Source organism: Anomaloglossus baeobatrachus, chromosome 3 (assembly GCF_048569485.1).
Source record: "Anomaloglossus baeobatrachus isolate aAnoBae1 chromosome 3, aAnoBae1.hap1, whole genome shotgun sequence".
Classification (NCBI taxonomy): Eukaryota; Metazoa; Chordata; class Amphibia; order Anura; family Aromobatidae; genus Anomaloglossus; species Anomaloglossus baeobatrachus.
This window is the reverse complement of record NC_134355.1, coordinates 395,019,732-395,044,294: the sequence shown is the minus strand read 5'-3', so window position 1 is coordinate 395,044,294 and position 24,563 is coordinate 395,019,732. Positions and strand designations below refer to the sequence as shown.

General features: G+C 43.2%; 1 protein-coding gene across 2 annotated transcripts in view; it reads right to left on the bottom strand.

Annotated features, from left to right (window-relative positions):
- Window positions 1-24,563, bottom strand: part of LMBRD1 (LMBR1 domain containing 1) — a 298,140-nt gene that overhangs the window by 99,049 nt on the left and 174,528 nt on the right. For both annotated transcript variants that reach the window (XM_075338441.1, XM_075338442.1), the window contains 3 exons: window positions 12,846-12,971; window positions 2,304-2,456; window positions 619-683 (listed from right to left, as the gene is read on the bottom strand). In XM_075338441.1, coding sequence (XP_075194556.1) covers window positions 619-683; window positions 2,304-2,456; window positions 12,846-12,971 — 344 coding nt within the window. The remainder of the gene's footprint in view (window positions 1-618; window positions 684-2,303; window positions 2,457-12,845; window positions 12,972-24,563) is intronic.

Genomic DNA, 24,563 nt, shown 5'->3' with positions numbered 1-24,563 from the left:
CCTGTCCAGAAATCTGTAGCCACTGGTTAAGAGCCTTGAGATCTGTATCCTACTTCCAAGCATCTGCGGCCCTTCCTTTGATGCTGCACCAGGCTGGCTAATCAAAAGAAGAAAGGCAGTTCACAGAGCCTCCAGTCCAATAGCCAGAATTTACGGACTTGGCTGTTGGACTGGGTCTCTACTTATTATACACTGCTCAAAAAAATAAAGGGAACACTTAAACAACAAAATGTTTTATTTTTTTGAGCAGTATATATAGATATATATATAACAGCTCATTAGGACTGTAGCACGTGGTACTAATCTGCCCTTGATCCACACAGCAGACAAAACTTACACTGGTGACACTTTTTTCCCTACTTATTCACTGATGACGCTTCGTTTGAGAATCCTGGAATGCACTGGGACTCTCAAAAGTAACGTCATCAGTGAGGAACTGGGGCAAAAAAAAAAAATACATGGCAGATAGATCATGTAGTTAGGGAAAGATTGTAAATTTTTAATGCAAATATGTTAAAAATTAGTTTATATAACACTAAATAGATTGGGATTTAGATGAAAATTACTTTGACCTTTCCACCACCCCTTTGACCTCATAATACAACTTACAGTACTTACTTTGAAAGAAAAAGTGATACGATGATCAAAAGGGCCACAAGAATAAGCACTATGCCCCAAACAATCTATAAAAAAAGAAAAATACAGAATTACAAGATGTAGATCAACCCGAATGTACAGTTTGTCAGACCCATTTACTTTGAATAGACCAGACATCTCCAAAGGATCTACTGACATTTTTCACCCTCTGTGTACATAGGCGATTAGCGTTGATTTTTAAAGGGGTTATCCAGCTTATTTTGCTTTTTTTTATTATTTCACTATTGGGCTACATTGGGGCAGGTAAGTAGATAGCAACTACTTACCCACCCTGCTGTCAGCCCCTCTCCCCAGGCTCAGTGCAGTCATGTGACTGCTGCTACTGTCATTTTGCTACTTCCAGCCATTTCATGTCAACAGGGGCTGAACATTGTTGAAATGCAAATCAGCCACTGCATATTGCCGCCCTGCTGGGCAGGTACAGTGCGATGAGCCCCCGCCCCCCTCCCTGTGCACTGCTATCTGTATGTGCTGGACAAACAAGGTTACCCTCTCTGTCTAGGACACCATGAGCGCTGTTTGCCCGACGGTGTCCTCAGCTCATTGTGTTGTATGGTGTCCGGGCAACTGTGACCGCCCTCCCCCGTGCACTGTCTCTGTGATGAATGCAGCCTCCCGTACTCCTCACTTCTGAATACAGTCAGGAGCAAAGAGCAGGGATGTCACCTAACACCAGCGAACAACAGCACTGATCTCGGCATCGCTCGGCTGTAAGGACGCTACAATCATCACAGCACAGAACAAACAGCACGGGTGAGAGGGGAGAGGGCCGAGAAGAGAGTGCACGGCTGACAGAGCGGGGGAGGGGGAGCAGAGAACAAAGTGCACGGCTGACAGAGCGTGGGGGGGGGCAGAAAAGAGAATGCACGACTGACAGTGCGGTGGGGGGCAGAGAAGAGAGTTCATGTGCGAGGGGGGGGCAGAGAACAGAGTGCACGGCTGACAGGGTGAGATGGGGGGGGGAGAGAAAAGTATGCACGGTTAACAGTGCAGGGGAGGCAGAGAAGAGTATGCACAGCTAACAGTGCAGGGGCGGGCAGAGAAGAGAGTTCATGGGTGACACAGAGCGGGGTGGGCAGAGGAGAGTGTGCATGAGGGGGATTAAATATAAAATAGTACATAACTCTAGGTGCTTGTGTGTGTGAGTATATGTGTATGAGTGTATTTAGCCTATAGACTCACATTAGGGGCTATATATAATTTTCATTACATAGTACTCATTTAGCTGTCAGGTGCTGGGGCAGAATACTGACAGGAATGTGTGTGCAGAGGGCGGACACAGGGCGGACAGTGAAGCCGGGCGGTGCCTCCTGTGACTTGGAAGTTCGGCAGTCAGACATGTCATGTTAGGTTGTGCTGAATGTAAACAAAGAGCTGCAGAGAATAAAGTGAAAAATCAAGAGAAACAAAAAAAATAATGTAGGGGTGTTTTATATGACAATACAGCACAGAATAGCGTACATTTTTTTTTTGAGTTTATGTCGGACAACTCCTTTAAGCTACCACAAGTGTCTTTGTATATATTTTGATGCCCAAACCTAAACATAAATCCTCATTAATTCCCACGTAATACAGATAAAATATTGTCTGTGTTGCTACTTAATGACCTTAGACCACCACCATGATGCCTTTACTAAATATTTTACCTTAAAAGGTCGCAAAATGGTACAGAATTTCGTCCAACCACTCATTTCACGAGATTCAAGACGTCTTTCCTTCCGTTGCAAGGTCCGAAATTTTTCTTGAAGTGTATAAAGTTTTTTTCTGTCGTTACTTGATAGTGGTCTTCCATCTCTGCACTAACATTTAAAGAAAATAATTAAAATGCAATAAACCTAGTATCACTAGTATACAATTATTTATGATGGAAATCAGACACTTACAAAATGAATAGCACTAGGCAATATAGGGCTGGATGATTTGTCAAGAAAAAAAATAAAACCTTGATTTTTTTTTTATTTTTTTTTTTTAAACTTAAGAGTGTCACTTTTCATTCCATAAATAAATATTACACAGGATAATAATCCAAGCTTTCGACACCTCCTGTCACCTCCAACTCAAAAGTACCGTGTTTCCAGAATCTCTCCTTTCCTTGACTCTTTACGTTTTGAATGCAGCTTTGAGCACTTTCAGGGGTGTAGTTTTTATAATGTTATCACTTTTGGGTAACAAATTTTTGAGTTCCATTTAGTTGGGTTATTTCTTCTAAAAGTGCATAAATTGGGGCTAAAGCAACATTTTTAGGTAAAATGATTTTTTTTTCATTCCATATCACTTATTTGTGTGAAGCACCTGAAGGGTTAATAAACTTCTTGGATGTGGTTTTGAGTACTTTGAGGGTGCAGTTTTTATAAAGGTGTCACTTCTGGGTATTTTCTGTCACCTAGGCCTCTCAAAATCACTTCAAATGTGTTATGGTTCCTAAAAAAATTGTTTTTGTAAATTTTGTTTGAAAAATTAGAAATTGCTGATAAAAACTTTTAATTCTTCAAATTTTTTAACAAAAAAATGTTTGAGAAATTCGTGGTTATGTAATGTAGACATGTGGCAAGTGTTATTTAGTAATGTTTTTGATTTATATAACTAATTGGTTTAAAGGGAATCTGTCACCAGGTTTTTGTTCCCCCATCTGAAAGCAGCATAATGTACAGACAGAGACCCTTATTCCAGCGATTTATCACTTATTGGGCTGCTTGCTGTCATTTTGATAAAATCAATGTTTTCTCTGCTGCAGATGTAACAGTTCTACAGAGCTCATGAGTATGCAGGACTACCTGCAGCACACCAAGTAGTCCTCTAATGATAATCTACTGCTGATTAAACAGGAATTTTATCAAAACTACACTAAGCAGCCCAGAAAGTGACATCACTAGAATCAGGATCTCTGCACCTACATTATGCTGCTCTCAGATTAGGTTTTATAAACCTGGTGACAGATTCCCTTTAAAAGGCATAAAAATACAAATTTAAAAAACTGCGAAATTTTTTCATTTTGTCAATTTATTTTATTTTTATAAAATAAGTCTACGCGTTTCAGGCAGATCCCTGCCCTTAAATCATGACAAATTATGATTAAGGGCAGCGGATCTGCCTGAAATGCGTAGACGGACACCTGGTCTATCCACAGGGCTGTGGAGTCGGAGTCGTGGAGTCTGAGTCGGAGCTCATTTTGGTGGAGTCGGTATAAAATGCTCCGACTCCTAAAATATATAATGAATCAAGGACAGTAGTGCAATGCAGAATGTGCTGAATATTTTTTCATAGGAATTTGGGAAACTTATGAAATGTCCTATAAATATCTGTTCTATACCTGATCTAAGGCTACATTCACACACAGCGTTTTTGCTGCGTTTGAGGATATGTTTGTCAGCTGAAAAAGCAGATCAGCTTTTTAAAAAACCGCATCACCTGAAAGGTTTTGAGCTCATAAATAATGCTTTCAATAGCAAAAGCAGATTAGAAAAACGCTGCACAAACTGACTGCTCATTCCTTGTCAGGATCCTCACAAAACGCTGTGTCCTAATTTTTCTATCTTTTCACCCATTGCCTTTGCTGGGTTGCCAGAGTCACTGCATTTCACTGAATTATTTTGCTATCAATGTTCGATATGTTTGCAACAAGAAAGAAGAAGGGAATTTTGTTTACTTACCGTAAATTCCTTTTCTTCTAGCTCCAATTGGGAGACCCAGACAATTGGGTGTATAGCTATGCCTCCGGAGGCCACACAAAGTATTACACTAAAAGTGTAAAGCCCCTCCCCTTCAGCCTATACACCCCCCGTGCTGCCACGGGCTCCTCAGTTTTGGTGCAAAAGCAAGAAGGAGGAAAAAATTATAAACTGGTTTAAAGTAAATTCAATCCGAAGGAATATCGGAGAACTGAAACCATTCAACGTGAACAACATGTGTACACAAAAACAGGGGCGAGTGCTGGGTCTCCCAATTGGAGCTAGAAGAAAAGGAATTTACGGTAAGTAAACAAAATTCCCTTCTTCTTTGGCGCTCCATTGGGAGACCCAGACAATTGGGACGTCCAAAAGCAGTCCCTGGGTGGGTAAATAATACCTCATAATAGAGCCGTAACGGCTCCGTCCTACAGGTGGGCAACCGCCGCCTGAAGGACTTGCCTACCTAGGCTGGCATCTGCCGAAGCATAGGTATGCACCTGATAGTGTTTCGTGAAAGTGTGCAGGCTCGACCAGGTAGCTGCCTGACACACCTGCTGAGCCGTAGCCTGGTGTCGCAAGGCCCAGGACGCTCCCACGGCCCTGGTAGAATGGGCCTTCAGCCCTGAGGGAACCGGAAGCCCCGAGGAACGATAAGCTTCGAGAATTGGTTCCTTGATCCACCGAGCCAGGGTTGATTTGGAAGCTTGTGTCCCTTTACGCTGGCCAGCGACAAGGACAAAGAGTGCATCCGAGCGGCGCAGGGGCGCCGTACGAGAAATGTAGACTCTGAGTGCTCTCACCAGATCTAACAAGTGCAAATCCTTTTCACACTGGTGAACTGGATGAGGGCAAAAAGAAGGTAAGGAGATATCCTGATTGAGATGAAAGGGGGATACCACCTTAGGGAGGAATTCCGGAACCGGACGCAGAACCACCTTGTCCTGGTGAAACACCAGGAAAGGAGCTTTGCATGACAACGCTGCTAGCTCAGACACTCTCCGAAGTGAAGTGACTGCTACTAGAAAAACCACTTTCTGCGAAAGGCGTGCGAGCGAAATATCCCTCATTGGCTCGAACGGTGGTTTCTGAAGAACCATCAGCACCCTGTTCAGATCCCAGGGTTCTAACGGACGCTTGTACGGAGGGACGATGTGACAAACCCCTTGCAGGAACGTGCGTACCTGTGGGAGTCTGGCCAGGCGCTTCTGAAAAAACACAGAGAGCGCAGAGACTTGTCCCTTAAGGGAGCCTAGCGACAAACCCTTTTCCAACCCGGATTGAAGAAAGGACAGAAAAGTGGGCAAGGCAAATGGCCAGGGAGAGAAACCCTGAGCAGAGCACCACGACAGGAATATTTTCCATGTCCTGTGGTAGATCTTGGCGGACGTTGGTTTCCTAGCCTGTCTCATGGTGGCAATGACCTCTTGAGATAATCCTGAAGACGCTAAGATCCAGGACTCAATGGCCACACAGTCAGGTTGAGGGCCGCAGAATTCAGATGGAAAAACGGCCCTTGAGACAGCAAGTCTGGTCGGTCTGGCAGTGCCCACGGTTGGCCGACCGTGAGATGCCACCGATCCGGGTACCACGACCTCCTCGGCCAGTCTGGAGCGACGAGGATGGCGCGGCGGCAGTCGGCCCTGATCTTGCGTAACACTCTGGGCAACAGTGCCAGAGGGGGAAACACATAAGGAAGCTGAAACTGCGACCAATCCTGAACTAAGGCGTCTGCCGCCAGAGCTCTGTGTGCGTAGGATGTCCCATTGAAGAGGACGCAGGTGAAACTGCGCGAAAGGAACTGCCTCCATTGCTGCCACCATCTTCCCCAGGAAGTGCATGAGGCGCCTCAAGGGGTGTGACCGACCTTGAAGGAGAGATTGCACCCCTGTCTGTAGTGAACGCTGTTTGTCCAGCGGAAGCTTCACTATCGCTGGAAGAGTATGAAACTCCATGCCAAGATATGTCAGCGATTGGACCGGTGTCAGATTTGACTTTGGAAAATTGATGATCCACCCGAAACTCTGGAGAGTCTCCAGAGTAACGTTGAGGCTGTGTTGGCATGCCTCTTGAGAGGGTGCCTTGACCAGCAGATCGTCTAAGTAAGGTATCACCGAGTGACCCTGAGAGTGGAGAACCGCAACTACTGTAGCCATGACCTTGGTGAAAACCCTTGGGGCTGTCGCCAGGCCGAACGGCAGTGCCGCGAACTGAAGGTGTTCGTCTCCTATGGCGAAGCGCAGGAAGCGCTGATGCTCTGGAGCAATCGGTACATGGAGATAAGCATCTTTGATATCGATCGATGCTAGGAAATCTCCTTGGGACATTGAGGCGATGACGGAGCGGAGGGATTCCATCCGGAACCGCCTGGTCATTACGTGTTTGTTGAGCAGTTTTAGATCCAAAACAGGACGGAAAGACCCGTCCTTCTTTGGAACCACAAACAGGTTGGAGTAGAAACCGTGACCCTGTTGCTGAAAAGGAACCGGGACCACCACTCCTTCTGCCTTCAGAATGCCCACCGCCTGCAGAAGAGCCTCGGCTCGCTCGGGAGGCGGAGATGTTCTGAAGAATCGAGTCGGAGGACGAGAGCTGAACTCTATCCTGTAACTGTGAGACAAAATGTCTCTCACCCAACGGTCTTTTACTTGTGGCAGCCAGGTGTCGCAAAAGCGGGAGAGCCTGCCACCGACCGAGGATGCGGTGTGAGGAGGCCGTAAGTCATGAGGAAGCCGCCTTGGTAGCGGCACCTCCGGCGGTCTTTTTAGGGCGTGATTTGGACCGCCATGCGTCGGAGTTCCTCTGATCCTTCTGAGGCCTTTTGGACGAGGAAAATTGGGACCTGCCCGCCCCCCGAAAGGACCAAAACCTCGACTGTCCCCTCCTCTGTTGGGGTGTTTTTGGTTTGGCCTGGGGTAAGGATGTTTCCTTTCCCTTGGATTGTTTGATGATTTCATCCAATCTCTCACCAAACAAGCGGTCGCCAGAAAATGGCAAACCAGTTAAGCACTTTTTGGAAGCCGAATCTGCCTTCCATTCCCGTAGCCACAAGGCCCTGCGTATTGCCACCGAATTGTCGGCTGCAACCGCCGTACGGCTCGCAGAGTCCAGGATAGCATTAATAGCGTAGGACGCAAATGCCGACGTTTGAGAGGTTATGGACGCCACCTGCGGCGCAGACGTACGTGTGAGTGCGTCAATTTGCGCCTGACCAGCTGAGATAGCTTGGAGTGCCCATACGGCTGCGAATGCTGGAGCAAAAGACGCGCCGATAGCTTCATAGATGGATTTCAACCAGAGCTCCATCTGTCTGTCAGTGGCATCCTTGAGTGAAGCTCCATCTTCCACTGCAACTATGGATCTAGCCGCCAGTCTGGAGATTGGAGGATCCACCTTGGGACACTGAGTCCAGCCCTTGACCACGTCAGGGGGGAAGGGGTAACGTGTATCCTTAAGGCGCTTGGAAAAACGCTTATCTGGACAAGCTCGGTGTTTCTGGACTGCCTCTCTGAAGTCAGAGTGGTCCAGAAACATACTCCTTGTACGCTTAGGAAACCTGAAACGGAATTTCTCCTGCTGAGAAGCTGACTCCTCCACTGGAGGAGCTGAGGGAGAAATATCCAACATTTGATTGATGGACGCAATAAGATCATTCACTATGGCGTCCCCATCAGGAGTATCAAGGTTGAGAGCGGCTTCAGGATCAGAATCCTGATCTGCTACCTCCGCTTCATCATACAGAGAGTCCTCCCTCTGAGACCCTGAACAATGTGATGATGTCGAGGGCCTTTCCCAGCGACCCCGCTTAGGTGGTCTGGGGCTGCGGTCCGTGTCAGAGACCTCACCCTGGGATCTATGAGACACCCCGGGAGAACATTGTTGTTCCAACTGAGGGGAACCAGGGGGCAATGATTCCACAGTGCCCATGGCTTGAGATGCCAGTCTGGACTGCAAGGCTTCTAATATCTTAGCCATAGTCTCAGAAAGTCTTTCAGTAAAAACTGCAAACTCCGTCCCTGTCACCTGGACAGTGTTAACAGGTGGTTCTCCCTGGGCCACCCTTAGCAGAGGCTCCGGCTGAGTAAGTGCCACAGGGGCCGAGCATTGCACACAATGAGGGTCAGTGGAACCTGCCGGCAGTATAGCCGTACATGCTGCACAGGCAGCATAGTAAGTCTGTGCTTTGGCACCCTTGCTATTTGTGGACGACATGCTGTTGTCTCCTCTGAGCAATACAGGAGGGTATATAGCCAAAAACAACCGTGCACCATACAGTGTAAAGTATAGCCTATAATCATATAATCTATAAGTACACTTCTGCACCAGTGGGGCCAGCACCTAGGTGCTGCTTACCGCCCGCACAATGCGGTTGTGTGGTCACCAGAATTCCTGCCTGGGTCTCCCTGAGCTTGTCTCCCTTCTCCAGCGTTAGCAGAGCTGACAGGAATGGCTGCCGGCGTCCTGAGGAGAGGAGGGGGCCGTGGGCGTGCCCTAGAAAGTGCGGGAATCTGGTGCCCCACTGTGCACAGTGAGGGGGGTGGAGTATGCAAAGCATGCTCCAGCCTCAGTTGCTGACGTCCTTTACAGCGTCCCGCCCTTCCCCTGACTGGCAGGTCTGGGGGCGGGAAAAGAATGAGACTAGGCCGCAAAAGCCGGGGACTAAAGTTATAAGCGCGGCCGCCGTATAAGCGCGGTCGGCGCGGAAGTCCCCGGCGCACTAACAGTCCCAGCCGCGCCGCAGCGATAACAATGGCAGCGGCGGTCAGCGCGGCAGTCCCCATACACTAACACACTCAGCGACGCTGCAGTGTGTAAAGGCACAAACGCAGTCAGCGCCGCGGTCCCAGGTGCACTAGCACACCCAGCAATGCTGGAGTGTTGCTGTGCGCGGTCCCCACGGGGACACAGAGTACCTCAAAGTAGCAGGGCCATGTCCCTGAACGATACTCGGCTCCTATCCAGCAGAGTCCACAGGAGCTGTGGATGGAGCACGGTCTCATGTGCCTGGAGACCGATAGGATCCCACTTCACCCAGAGCCCTAAGGGGGATGGGGAAGGAAAACAGCATGTGGGCTCCAGCCTCCGTACCCGCAATGGATACCTCAACCTTAACAACACCGCCGACAAGAGTGGGGTGAGAAGGGAGCATGCTGGGGGCCCTGATATGGGCCCTCTTTTCTTCCATCCGACATAGTCAGCAGCTGCTGCTGACTAAGCTGTGGAGCTATGCGTGGATGTCTGCCTCCTTCGCACAAAGCATAAAAACTGAGGAGCCCGTGGCAGCACGGGGGGTGTATAGGCTGAAGGGGAGGGGCTTTACACTTTTGGTGTAATACTTTGTGTGGCCTCCGGAGGCATAGCTATACACCCAATTGTCTGGGTCTCCCAATGGAGCGCCAAAGAAATTGTTATCAAGACACTGGCAGAAACAGATACTAAAGCTCATCACATCAGCCAGTTTCTCCAGGCCTTAGTGGAAAAAGTTCTGCAAGATTACAAACTCAAAAAAGAACAGGTTCTTGCCATTGTAACGGACAATGCTTCAAACATAAGAACAATTACACTGATGAATAAGAGTAATGAACAACAGCTAGAAGAAAATTTAGGATTTAGTATATTAGAGATGGAAGGCCACGGCGCTGTTCATGTAACTGAGGAACAAACAGATATTACAATAGAAGAACAGCAAAATGATACTTTAGGATTAGATGATCTTGTTGAAGCTGCTTCAAAACACTTTCATATTCATCACATGCGCGGTTTTCAACAAAAACATACTAAATAATAACATTTAGTATATTGCTTATATTTAAGTGAAAAATTTATTTTAGTACAATGTGAACATCAGACATTTAATCATTTTTATGATACAATATTCAAGGTATTTGGATAGAACATAAAATATATTTATTGGAATACAACTGTAGAGCACAAAAAACTGTAATAAATTGTAAATATGTCATACACTATGTAATATACAGTAGATTACATATATATCTTGTGTGTGTAATTACATATATATATATATTACATATATATATATAATATATATATATATATATATATATACACACATATATATATATACACATATATGTGTGTATATATATATATATATATATATATATGTGTGTATATATATATATGTGTGTATATATATATATATATATATATATATATATATATATATATATATATATATATATATATATATATGTATATATATATATATATATATATATATATATTTTACATTAATATATATTACATATATATATATATATATATATTACATATATATATATATATATATATATATATATTTTACATTAATATATATATATATATATATATATATATATTTTACATATATATATATATATTAATGTAATATATATATTATAGTAATACACTATGTAATATGCAGCAGAATACATATATATCTTGTGTATATACACAAGATATATATGTAATCTACTGTATATTACATATTGTATTACATATTTACAATTTATTACAGTTTGTGTTCTAAAGTTGTATTTCAATAAATATATTTTATGTTCAATCTAAATATCTTTATTATTGTATCATAAAAATGATTAAATGTCTGATGTTCACATTGTACTACAATACATTTTTCACTTAACTATAAGCAATATATGTAGGAGTCGGAGTCGTGGTCGAAGGTTTGGCTTACCGACTCTCCACAGCCCGGTCTACCCATGCTGTAATTATGGACTTTTTCTGTTTTTAATGTTTTTCTATTAAAAGTCATGTTTTAATCTTTAATTGGTGGTTGCTGGATCCCTTCCATTTTTGCTCACCTTTTTGCTGTATCCGATTTTAATTATTTGAACCTTAATAAAATATTGTTGCATCTATAATAAAGACTGTGTCACTTTTTTCAACCATGATGCATGGTTGTTTATATGGATTTTATGGATGATCAACAGGAAGTAGCGCTACATCCATTTGCAGGAAAGCACTGAAAAATAGGATGTATGGGTATGTCCAATGTTGGGAAGGGGTTAATTTCTACTTCAGAAATCAATAGTATACATGAAAATAAGCAACTTTGTAATATATCATCAGAAAAATGTGCTTCTTTCTCGGCCACAATTGATCATTAATTATGAAAATTCTTAATTCGGAGGTAAAATCTGTGTTCAGTGAAGACTGTCCCATTACTGAGATGGCAGTTATTACTGATGAGATTCTATGTAGATAAAAGTGGTAGGAGGGTGTGGGGCTCTCTTTAGCTCCTCCCCTCCCGTCATCATAGAATCTCATCAGTAACAACTGCCAGAATTGCTTATTTTTTGTGTCCTATTGATTCATGAAATACAAATTAAAGGGAACCTGTCACCAGATTTTTCCCTATGCAACCAAAAATACCTCCTTCTGCAGCTCCTGGGCTGCATTCTATGAAGGTGCACCTTGTTGCTGGCCCCCTTTTCAGATCTCCAAAACAATTTTATAAAATATTACCTTTTTGCATGCAAATTAGTTTGGTTGGCCAGATGGGTGGTCTCTATTTCGCCTTCTGTCCCCCCTCCTGCCGCTGTTTGCGGTCCCCCAGGCTTGATTTGCGTGCATGAAGACGGCCCCATCATCCTCCACGCTGATGCCGAAGTCTCACGCAGGCGCAGTTAGCACAGGCCACTATCGCGGGCCTGAGCAGAAATTATCCCTCTCGCGCACCGGTGATGTATTTCCGCAGGCTCAAAAATATGGGTGGTGCTGTGCATGACCTCACCAGCGTCATCCTAGTACCCGCTTATAATCTCGAACCTGCGCAAATACATCACCAGCGTGTGTGAGGGATAGTTTCTGCTCAGGCACGCGACAGTGGCCTCTTCTACCTGCGCCTGCACGAGACTTCGGCATCAGCGTGGAGGATGATGGGGCAGTCGTCATCCATGCAAATCAAAACTTGGAGATGGCGAACAGTGGCAGGAGGGGGATAGAAGGTAAATTAGAGCCCGCCCATCTGGCCAACCAAACTAATTTGCATACAAAAAGATAATATTTTATTAAGTTGTTTTGAAGATCTGAAAAGGGGGCCAGCAACAAGGTCCACCTTCATAGAATGCAGCCCAGGAGCTGCAGAAGGTGGTACTTTTGCTTTAATAGGTAAAAATCTGGTGACCGGTTCCCTTTAAAACAACGGTTTTGCTTTAAATTTTAGCTGTTCCACCCAATCATGGAGCTCAGCTGTTCCACCCAATCATGGAGCTCAGCAGCTCTACTCTTCCCACTACAATGACTTTTCCACCAATTCAGCTCTGCTCCTATTCAAATGAAGAGGTGCTAGGGGGTAGAAATATAACTGGTAGAAATATATATATGGGTGTACATTTATTTTTTATGATATTTTATAAACAGACTACTGCCTCTGATTATAAAAGCAAACAGTTTCAGATGTTGGATGAGTTTTACATAAGACTCACTGCTTGATAACATCAATAGGAGTAAAACATTATCAAATGTTGAAGGTAATATAAGAATACGTGAGGCTCTTACCTTTGATCTAAGCCTTTCAATTTCCAGATTCACTTCTTCAATATCGTCTGTGTTTTCCAAACGTTCATAATGTACATTTCTTGTACCTTTAATCAAGTTTAAAGGCAGTGCAGACATCCCATAAGCCTAGAACAAAAGGTGACAGGAAAAGACCATGTTCATTTAACCAGTTCACAAAAATGATTTCATGTCTCAGCAAAAGTTATTTTATCTATTTCAGACCTAAAGCCGCAATCTTAAGGCTACAATTTCCTTGGTTGAATACAAGGTATCAATTTCATGATAAATGCACATTATACACAAGTACACAGATGCGGAACCACACGTTTTTTTTTCCAACAAACAGCTTTAAAAACAAAACAAAACAAAAATATACAGTATATCACAAAAGTGAGTACACCCTTCGCAGTTTTGTAAATATTTCATTGTATCTTTTTATGGGACAACACTGAAGATATGATACTTTGATACAATGTAAAGTCGTCAGCGTACAGATTACATAACAGTGTAAATTTAGTGTGCCCTCTAAATAACTCAATATAGAGCCAGTAAAAGGAACCTGTCAGGTCCCCTATACCCTTCCAACCCAGCAGCATTCACGGCTGTATGCTCAAATTCCCTCCCTTACCAGCCCTGCATAAAGCAATTCACAAAAATGAACGTTTAAAAAACTACTTTTAAACCTCAATGTCCCTATGCTAATTATGCCTGTGACTAGTTGCAGGGGCGTTAGATCCCCTGACTAGTCGGCTCTTTTCCCAGGTTAGCACGCTCCTGTGGGCATGATAACATGTTTTCCACGAGCTTGAGTCACCGCGAGCTCCTGGAAATCTTGCTCATGCGCGCGGCTCATTTTGGCTGTGTCGATGTGCCTTCCCGGGTGCATTAGGTGCACTGCACATGACCAGAAGTTCAGAATCCATGTACGTGAGCAGTCTTCTGAACTTCCAGTCATGTGCAGTGAACCTAATGAAGCCGGGCCACTTCCTCCATGCTTTTGGAGGTGCAATGACAAGGTTTCTAGGATCTGGCAATGACACCGGTTTATGGAAATCATGCCCAAAGGGGCCATGAGCACTGCTGGGTTGGAGGGTATTGGGAACCTGACAGGTTCTAAACCGCTGCCAACAAAAGTGGGTACACTTCTAAGTGAAAATAGCCAAATTGTTCCCAATGATCCATTTTCTCTCCCTGGTTTTATGTGACTCATTAGTGTTACAAAGTCTCAGGTGTGATTGAGGAGCAGGTGTGTTATATTTGGTGTTCTCACTCACACTCTCTCATACTGGTCACTGTAATCCATCTGAAAAAAAGAATTGTTTGCTCTACATAAAGATGGCCTAGGCTAAAACTGAGCTACAGCATGGTGGCCAAGACCATACGGAAATTTAATTACATGTCATTTAGTCTCATGTTTCTAGAGAGATGGATTTATTTTCTCATTTCTCTACAGCACACAAACAAGAGCAGCAGCGCAGAAGACACTAAACAGGAGTACTGAGCTATGTGACTGTGAATCCTAAACTGAAGTGAAATAAATTATATAGAAGATGGTATAGGCAATAAGAAGATCACCAGCACCCTGAAACTGAGCTGCAGCACGGTGGCCAAGACCATACAGAGGATTAACAAGACAGGTTCCACTATGAACTGGCCTCGCCATGGTCAAAGAAGATGAGTGTATGTACTCAGCGCCATGTCCAGAGGATGTCTTCTCAAAATAGACATACGATTGCTGCAGAGATTAAATGGTATGGGAAGGGGGGGGGATATCCAGCCTGTCAATGCTAAGACCATATGCTGCACACTGCATTAAATTGATGTGCATGGCTGTTGTCCCAGAAAGAAGCCTCTTCTAAAGATAATGCACAAGAAGGCCAGCAAACAGTTTCCTAAAGACAATCATACTAAGGACATGGATTACTGGAACCATGTCCTGTGGTTTGATGAGATCAAGATAATCTTATTTGGCTCAGATGGTGTCAAGTGTGTGTGGCAACAATCAGTTGAGGAGTACAAAGACAAGTGTGTCTTGCCTACAGTCAAGCATGGTGGTGGGAGTGTCATGGTTTGGGAGTGCAAGAGTGCTACCGGCTGTGAGGAGATACACTTCAATGAGGGAACAATGAATGAAAACATGTATAGTGACATACTGAAGCAGGGCATGATCCCCTCCCTTTGTACTGCATCATGATACTGACCTCAAACACACCTCCAAGACGACCACTGACTTTTTAGACAAATTGAGGTTAAAAGGTGCTGGACTGGGCAAGCATGTCTCCAGATCTAAACCCTGTTAAGCGTCTGTGGGGCATCCTCAAACAGAAGTTGGACGAGTGCAAGGTCTCTAACATCCACCAGCTCCATAATGTCGTCATGAAGGAGGGGAAGAGGATTCTAGTGGCTCCTGTGAAGCTCTAGTAAACTCTATGATCAGGAAAGCTAAGGCACTGCTTGAAAATAGTGGTGGCCACACAAAATATTGACACTTTGGTCACAATTTGGCCATTTTCACACAGGGGTGTACTCACTTTTGTTGCCAGCGGTTTAGACATTAATAGCTGTGTGTTGAGTTATTTTAAGGGCACACAAAATTCAGACTGTTATACAAGCTGCACACAGCATTGTCTCATGAAAAGATAAAATATTTACAAAAATGTGAAGGTTTTGCTCACTTTTGTGATATACTGGAACTCAAAGTACAATCATGGCAGAATTGAAAAAACTCCCATTTCCGTTGGTGGGTACGAAGCACCAATAACTTCTTTTTATTGTGCTACAACACAAGTAACAGGCACATGCCAGCAGTATGCACGACACAATGTGTGTACCAATACATGCGCACATCATAATGAGAGTGTGTATTTAACATTATGGAAAGTCAGAAAAAAAAAGTATCAGAACCTGACTAATTCAATGAACTTGCGATATAAAAACTCAAGGGTTGGATTCTCAGGTGGGATTTCTAGATAATGTGTGGATTAGTCTAAATTTACACTGCGATTTTGCATTGTACCACTGCTACATAGCACCATGGAAGCAAGTATGGTTACACAGCAACATACAAGTTGTCGCAACTCGACAAAGCAAGTTGTGAAAGTCTAAATTATTTCCTTTCACCTTGCATATATCATGGGTTGCACCTCGGTCACTCACATCCATGGTGCTATGTAGTAGTGGCGTAGTGGAAGTTGCACATTAGCTCCAGCATTAAATGGATTTATAACATTTGCTTACATATTTCAAAAAAATATACAGAATATTTGGCATGTAATCACGCACTTTACATTTCATTAGTGTAGAAAAGCTCAGAAAAATGCTCTTATTCAATGGAACTGTTCATAGGAATATTAAATTCTCAAGTAAGAAAACTTCTAAAGGTTGTGCTAACCTTTTTGATATAAAACGTCTTAATATACAAAGACTGCAATTATTAGTCTCAACACAGAGCACTGGCAAAACTTTGCACCCAATCACAATCTGAATATATAATTTTGAAAAAAAAAAAAGCGTTAGGCTAGGTTCACATTTCCGTTGTTTTGCATCAGTCACATGCGTTGCTTAACACGTGACTGATGCATTGTACAATGGATGACAAAGAACAGAATTCATTGTCGGACTCCGTTGTGTGCGGGGGGCGGAGTTCGAGGGGGGTGAAGCCGAGCGGGGCCGTGGCGCTGAGGACGTCAGTGCCGCGGGGACTGCAGGGCTGGGGACAAGTGTGTGTGTGTGTGTGTATACACGTAGAGTGCGGGAGGGGGCGGAGCCGAGTGGTGAAGTGTCCACCTCCCTGCACACGTATCCAGGGTAAATATCGGGTAACTAAAAGCAAAGCACTTTGCTTGGATACCCGATATTTACACTGGTTACCAGCGTACACCGCTTAGGGCTGGCTCCCTGCACAAGTAACCAGTGTAAATATCTGGTAACTAACCAAAGCGCATTGCGTGGTAACCCGATGTGTATCCTGGTTATGGGTGCAGGGAGCCAGAGAGAGCATGCGCAGCGAAATCCTACGGATTGCGCTGCTCAAAAAACGTTACAGGCTGCGTTTCTTCCGCCCCACGGTCAGTCGTTCCACAACTGATCAGTTGGTCAGAGGGTGCAACGCAGCATCATCAGTCACAATCCGCCGCTCATGCAAGTCTATGGGAATAACGGAATCCGCTGAACGGATTCCGTTGTTTACCAGAGCAGCGGATTGTGACTGATACAATTTAACGGTAGTGTGCACCTAGCCTTAGGGAAATGAGAAAAAAAAAGGATAATTTATTAAGATTAAAGAAACAATAAAATAAAAAAAATTACAATAAAATACAAACACATGAACAGGAATGTAGACTACTGGGTACATATAAGCAAACCCGGATTGAATGGCCAATAGCAGTACTACATCCTATAGAATATATTGTAAGATGGGAACCGGCTATATTGCTAATGGCCGGTATGTACCACATAAGTGGTGTGAACCTGGTGTTCCATGCTGTTACTTGTAGTGCCACATGTTTCTGCTAAGGTATTCTCAGGGCAGGTTCACAGGTGGCTAAGGAGGTGGGTGGGTGGTTCTGGCCACCAACATACCCTGCCCATGGGTGTGTTTTGACATGTGTCCGACAGGCCACATTTTTTTTTTTTAATAGAATCTATTTGACACATGGCAGATGGTGTGGAGTCTGTGAGCAGTGTGAGGAGCAGCACTGCAAGAGAAGCAGCCTCTGAGATGGAGAGAGTTTGCTAATCTCTGAGAGGTGGAAGCCTCTGGATGGAACACAGCTGAAGGAAGTCAGCCTGTGTTGAGAAACTGGCAGGAGCCAGACTGAGAGACTACCAGGAGGCAGAGTGTGTATGAAAAGTAGCCTGTGTGGAGAGGCTGCTCCAGTGCACGGAGGTATTGAGACCTCTCTGGACTCCACTGAGGAAAGTAGATCCAAGCCTGTGCAGGCGAACCGCTGAATTAACGGACTGGAAAACTGAGTATGATTGCCAGTAAGCAGTGTGTCCTTTTTCTGTGTGCAGTTTATGTCTTGATTAATAAACTGCTGGACTTTATTTGAACTGTGTGTTCTCCTAAGCTACCTCGCATCGCAGCAAATGCGAGTAAAACCCCCATGTTGCGGTGTGCGAACTGGGTGCAATCTCACTATATAATATATATATATATATATATATATATACACACACATACATACATATATACGTACACACACACATCTATATATACACACACAGACACATATATACACATACAGTCTATATTATATACATATATACATATATATATACATATATACATATATATAGACACATATACATTATATATATACATATGTGTATGTATATATGTGTATATATATTATATATATATATATATATATATATATATATATATATATATACACACACACATATATACATATACATATTATATATATATATATATATATATATATATATATATATATATATATATATATATATTATATATATATATATATATATATATATATATACACATACATACATACATACATACATACATACATACATACATACACACACACACACACACACACACACACACACACACACACACACAGTGCCTACAAGTAGTATTCAACCCCCTGCAGATATAGCAGGGTTACACATTCGGAATAAACTTGCCATTGTGACATTTGGACTGTAGATCAGCCTGGAAGTGTGAAATGCACTGCAGCAAAAAAGAATGTTATTTCTTTTTTTTAAATTGTGAAAAGTTTATTCAGAGGGTCATTTATTATTCAACCCCTCAAACCACCAGAATTCTGTTTGGTTCCCCTAAAGTATTAAGAAGTATTTCAGGCACAAAGAACAATGAGCTTCACATGTTTGGATTAATTATCTCTTTTTCCAGCCTTTTCTGACTAATTAAGACCCTCCCCAAACTTGTGAACAGCACTCATACATGGTCAACATGGGAAAGACAAAGGAGCATTCCAAGGCCATCAGAGACAAGATCGTGGAGGGTCACAAGGCTGGCAAGGGGTACAAAACCCTTTCCAAGGCGTTGGGCCTACCTGTCTCCACTGTTGGGAGCATCATCCGGAAGTGGAAGGCTTATGGAACTACTGTTAGCCTTCCACGGCCTGGACAGCCTTTGAAAGTTTCCTCCCGTGCCGAGGCCAGGCTTGTCCGAAGAGTCAAGGCTAACCCAAGGACAACAAGGAAGGAGCTCTGGGAAGATCTGATGGCAGTGGGGACATTGGTTTCAGTCAATACCATAAGTAACGTACTCCACCGCAATGGTCTCCGTTCCAGACGAGCCCGTAAGGTACCTTTACTTTCAGAGAGTCATGTCAAGGCTCGTCTACAGTTTGCTCATGATCACTTGGAGGACTCTGAGACAGACTGGTTCAAGGTTCTCTGGTTTGATGAGACCAAGATCGAGATCTTTGGTGCCAACCACACACGTGACAATTGGAGACTGGATGGAACTGCATACGACCCCAAGAATACCATCCCTACATTCAAGCATGGTGGTGGCAGCATCATGCTGTGGGGCTGTTTCTCAGCCAAGGGGCCTGGCCATCTGGTCCGCATCCATGGGAAGATGGATAGCACGGCCTACCTGGAGATTTTGGCCAAGAACCTCCGCTCCTCCATCAAGGATCTTAAGATGGGTCGTCATTTCATCTTCCAACAAGACAACGACCCAAAGCACACAGCCAAGAAAACCAAGGCCTGGTTCAAGAGGGAAAAAATCAAGGTGTTGCAGTGGCCTAGTCAGTCTCCTGACCTTAACCCAATTGAAAACTTGTGGAAGGAGCTCAAGATTAAAGTCCACATGAGACACCCAAAGAACCTAGATAACTTGGAGAAGATCTGCATGGAGGAGTGGGCCAAGATAACTCCAGAGACCTGTGCCGGCCTGATCAGGTCTTCTAAAAGACGATTATTAGCTGTAATTGCAAACAAGGGTTATTCCACAAAATATTAAACCTAGGGGTTGAATAATAATTGATCCACACTTTTATGTTGAAAATGTATTAAAATTTAACTGAGCAACATAACTTGTTGGTTTGTAAGATTTATGCATCTGTTAATAAATCCTGCTCTTGTTTGAAGTTTGCAGGCTCTAACTTATTTGCATCTTATCAAACCTGCTAAATCTGCAGGGGGTTGAATACTACTTGTAGGCACTGTATACACACTCATCCTAATGTTAGTAGGAATATATGTTAGAATTGCATTGACGCTACACGTAAAAACTCTACATGAAATACGATTAAAAATGTTGTTTTGAACACGATTTTAAATATTACTTGGGATACCAGACCAAGGGGAATTATGATTATTAAATCATCATTGCGAGACACTCATAATGCTGATCAGCAATAAAAAGTCCGAGCTAGTATATCGACACTGCAGAATGTAACTGAATGCAATAATATGGATGCACAGATTATATATTAGTCCACAGATAGTTGGAATTAGCTGATGGTAACCTTGTGGATCCAAATATTTCATAGACATTTTAATTGTATGTTATTCCACATATAGTTAAAAAGGAGTTGTCTAGTCCTTTTATATTGATGGCCTAACCCAAGGATAGGTCATCCATATCAGATCAGAAGGGGGTGGAACACGTGACTAACCCCACGGATCAGCTGTTCCGATTGATGGCAACCAATAAATGTGATCAGTTGTGGAGCTACACAGCTTCATCAACATTATTGTGGAGGTAGCCGGGTCTTGCACATCGGGATTATACAAATGAATAAGACTGGATTTGCAGTACCCAGCTGCAGCCACTATACAGATGATGGCACTGTGCTTTTCCGCTCTGCAGATGACCACAGCCTTCTGCCACCAGAACAGATGTTGGTGTGGTTTGTCACACCCCTGGTGACCTGATATTGATTACCTATCCTAAAAATGGGCCATCAATATAAAGCCCTGGAGATCTCCCTTAAATTTAGCGGCCAGTGATAATGCAGGTTGGCACTTGTTTTATTAAAATTATGTGGTTTGAGATTTTTTCTCACTTTTACGGCATAGCAAATTTTCTTGTGATTTCCAGATATTGATCCCTCAAAAATGCCAACTGGTGTCTGTATGCACTTAATTACAAGGTGAGCAGTGCAATTACTGGCACACTCACATGGCTCATGTAGATAACACAATTGTCAGGTCTATTGCATCTTTTAGATCCACTGTACAAACTAAAGCTCAAGTTACCATCCGCAAGTTGCAATATTAGATGTGTATTGTTAATACAAGCATACATTCCTACCAATTTATGAATGCTTTACAGAGACGGCGTCTCCGCAGAGATGCCGACTAGCAATGAGTGAAAAATCAAGGTTCGGAGTTCGGATGCTTTATGTGGAAACAAAACTTGCGAAAGCAAAGCTGTGCTTGGGTACACTTGGTGCTGAGGCCAGTGAGAGCCGGTTGCAGTGTTTGAACGGTGCACTCTGGGGGTAACAACAGCGTGATCATATGTAGTATGCACCAAGAAAAAGAAAAAAAAAAAAAAGTGTCTGAAAAAGCCCGCCTGCCCACCCCCGGAAGAGATCTGCCTATGGCTAGCTGTATGTGGGTGAAGACTCAAACTGCCAATCAGTGACTTGTTTGGGTCAAGCTCAAGCCTGTGGAGCTAGGCTTGTTTGTTGCTGGTGAACAGAGCCTTGATGAAACCGCTCATCTCTAATGCTGATGTATTCACCGCCCTGGCCGGGCAGTGTCCTCCCCCAGCCAGCCATCCATGTGTGCTGCTGCCTCCTTCCCCTCCCGGGCCCTGTACTTGCCACACAGGGTTCCCAGGAGTATACCGAAGATGTGCACACACCGGTCCTCCTCTTAAAGGGCCGGCTTGCCATTTTTCCGGAAATGCCTCTCAGCCTACAGCCAAGAGGCACTGTGTATTAAAGGCATCCTCCCATTAGGGTAGGTGCTGCGCAATACATTCAGTTAGTCAGACTACCAGTCTGCTACCTATTTGTCAGGTCCTGTTATCCCTGTGTCTGTTTCCAGTACCTGCCTTCCCATACCTGTCTATCCCTGCCATACCGAAAATTCCTGTCTGTGCCCGCCTGTCCAGCCTGCCTGTACCTGTCTATTCCTTAGTCAGTCAACTGCCCATACGGGGTCAGCTGCTAGAGTCCCGGTCACTGCCCTGGGAGTGGTATCTGGCCCCCCTCCCACTAAAGGTGGGTTCCCCTGTGGTCCAGTGACGGGTTCCCCTGTGGTCCAGTGGGGCCTGTAATCCCGCTCGCTGCCACTATACCAGGCCCTTGAGCATTACACAATATATTTGGACATACTGCTGCTATTGGTCATACAATCCGTGCTTGGTTACCGGGGCTAAACGGACACAATAGTCTACATTACTGTCTATGCTTTGTTGGTATTTTATTTGTAATTTTTTTTTTTAGTAGATTTATTAATAGTTCTTGTTAATGTTAAAAATACAATTGGTATAATCATATTCCATAAACAGTCAAAAAGAATAAACTGTTTAGACATTTTACAATGTTTTTGTAACCTACAATAAAACTACTCAACTTTACTAATAAACTAATATGACATTTATGGGTACAAAACAGGTTTGATGTGACGCACTGGTGGATATCCAAGTATACTCCACCATGGCCTATGTTCAAGAAGTATGACATGAGTAGGGGTCTGACTATCACAAGTCCCCTGACCAAAGATGATCTGTAACAGGCTAGGTATGGAAATTGTCAAAGTGTCTGGAGAAACTGTGAATGAGCTGCAGTCCCACCATAAATGAAGGTTTTCCAGAATTAAACAGAGGATCTGAGTTTCAATGCCATGAATTGCTAATTGATAATTACTAGTGGGTATCAAATGTGTGAAAGCTTTACAACTGATGCACCAATGAGACGAGAGTAAAAATAAAGGATTTTGAGCTGAATGATGCTCGGAATACCTGCACGTAGATATCAGGCCAGTTTTGTTCACCATGAATGTACTGTGATTAGTTATTGCTTTGTTTCTGGATAGCCTTCATGATTGCAACTGCACACCCAGAATAGAAGCAATAGAACGAAACACACAGTATATGGTATTAAGAAAGACAGGTATTACCTGAATTATAACAGTGATTTTACCCTTTGCACCTTATTCCTCCACAGAATTGCCAGACAGCAGCATTACAGTTTTGATCTCTAACAGGAAACCCTAAAACTGCTCCATATGGCACCCCCAGCGTTTTTTAAATGTATATAGCCAATCCCCCACAGAAAATAATGTCAATTAAATAACAGGATAAGCATATGAGCATACATAGCTGTTATACTTTAACGTTCAAGTAGGGTAGTTTTACTTATATATTTTGCGATTAACAACAGGGTTAACAGGACGTCGGCAGATTTTATTGCCATACATAACTATATATGAAATAACCTACAAAACAACACAAAAAATAAAAGCATTACCCGTGGGGTTTGTTTGTTTTTTTTTAACTTTAATAGTATCCTTTAAATACTAAATTCTAGGAATAAGTATAAAAAGAAACTATGCAATAAAACTAATTCTAAGTTACGAGCTACTGTATGCCAGTCAGAATAAGAATTTTTGCTTTAACAATTGCTGTCTAGAATGTAAAATATATGGAAATGCGATTGAAGCTGTCCTCGAATTCAGCTTATCATAATACTTCACAAGGACAAAGAGCCTCCTTCATCACTAATCTCAGTAAGGTATATTATACTATTATGTATCATTTTATAGAATATCTCTCGGGCTCCCACAAAATACCAGGCTGTATAGACTGGAAATATCTGGGTATTGTTATGTTATTATTGCTAGCAGCGCTGTTCAAAGTTTGTGATCCTGCATTAGAATGTGTGGAATGTGTAGAAGCCTCGAAAGGTCACAGGAGCCATTACAGAAAAAAAGGCAGATAACAATCCACCAAAACCTTAATGAAATAGAATATATTAGTATAATGGAGCTGCCATTTGTAAAAATAAGATGCATAATTATCAAAACTTGGCTCCAACTTTGCATTACCACTGTAAGTGCCTTTTATTGCCGTGCCCATGGTATTATTAGTCTCATTGCAGTGGGTTCATGTTGCTATTTTTCAGTCACCATGTGATGGTGATATGTGGTTATTTTACTCCAATTGTTTTCTAGTATATTTGGTAGCTGTACGGCTTATACAAATTAAGGTACAGTAATTTTATTTCCACTAACATCAGAGAATTGGTTGGGTAGCTGTATAGTCCAACAAATACTTTCACGCGTATGCTGACTCCCCTGAAAGACTTTAGGTCGAAACGTGTCGGGAGACGCATGGGTCCAAAAAACTGGGTCAGTTATGGATAGCATTAGCTGTGGACTGCCCTTGTAAGGACGGGAGCTCTGGGGTAGAGAGGACTATAATACCGTGACAGGGACAGAGTGTGCCTCTCTCACGCTCCCTTCAGATGGCTCTGGTTTAAGGACAGGAGGAACTCTACCTTGGACACAAACACATGGGTGAGATTGTTCCATGTCTGTCTTGAATAATGAGATGTTGTAATTGAAGCTGTATTACCATTAGCTTTATCTGGAAACAGAACTCTAATGGGTAGTGTCTGTCTGTTATACATTTGTAGGCTTTGGGACTAGAGTTGAGCGCGGTTCGTGGTTCGTGGTTCTCCAGTTCGCGGCTCGAGTGATTTTGGGGCATGTTCTAGATCGAACTAGAACTCGAGCTTTTTGCAAAAG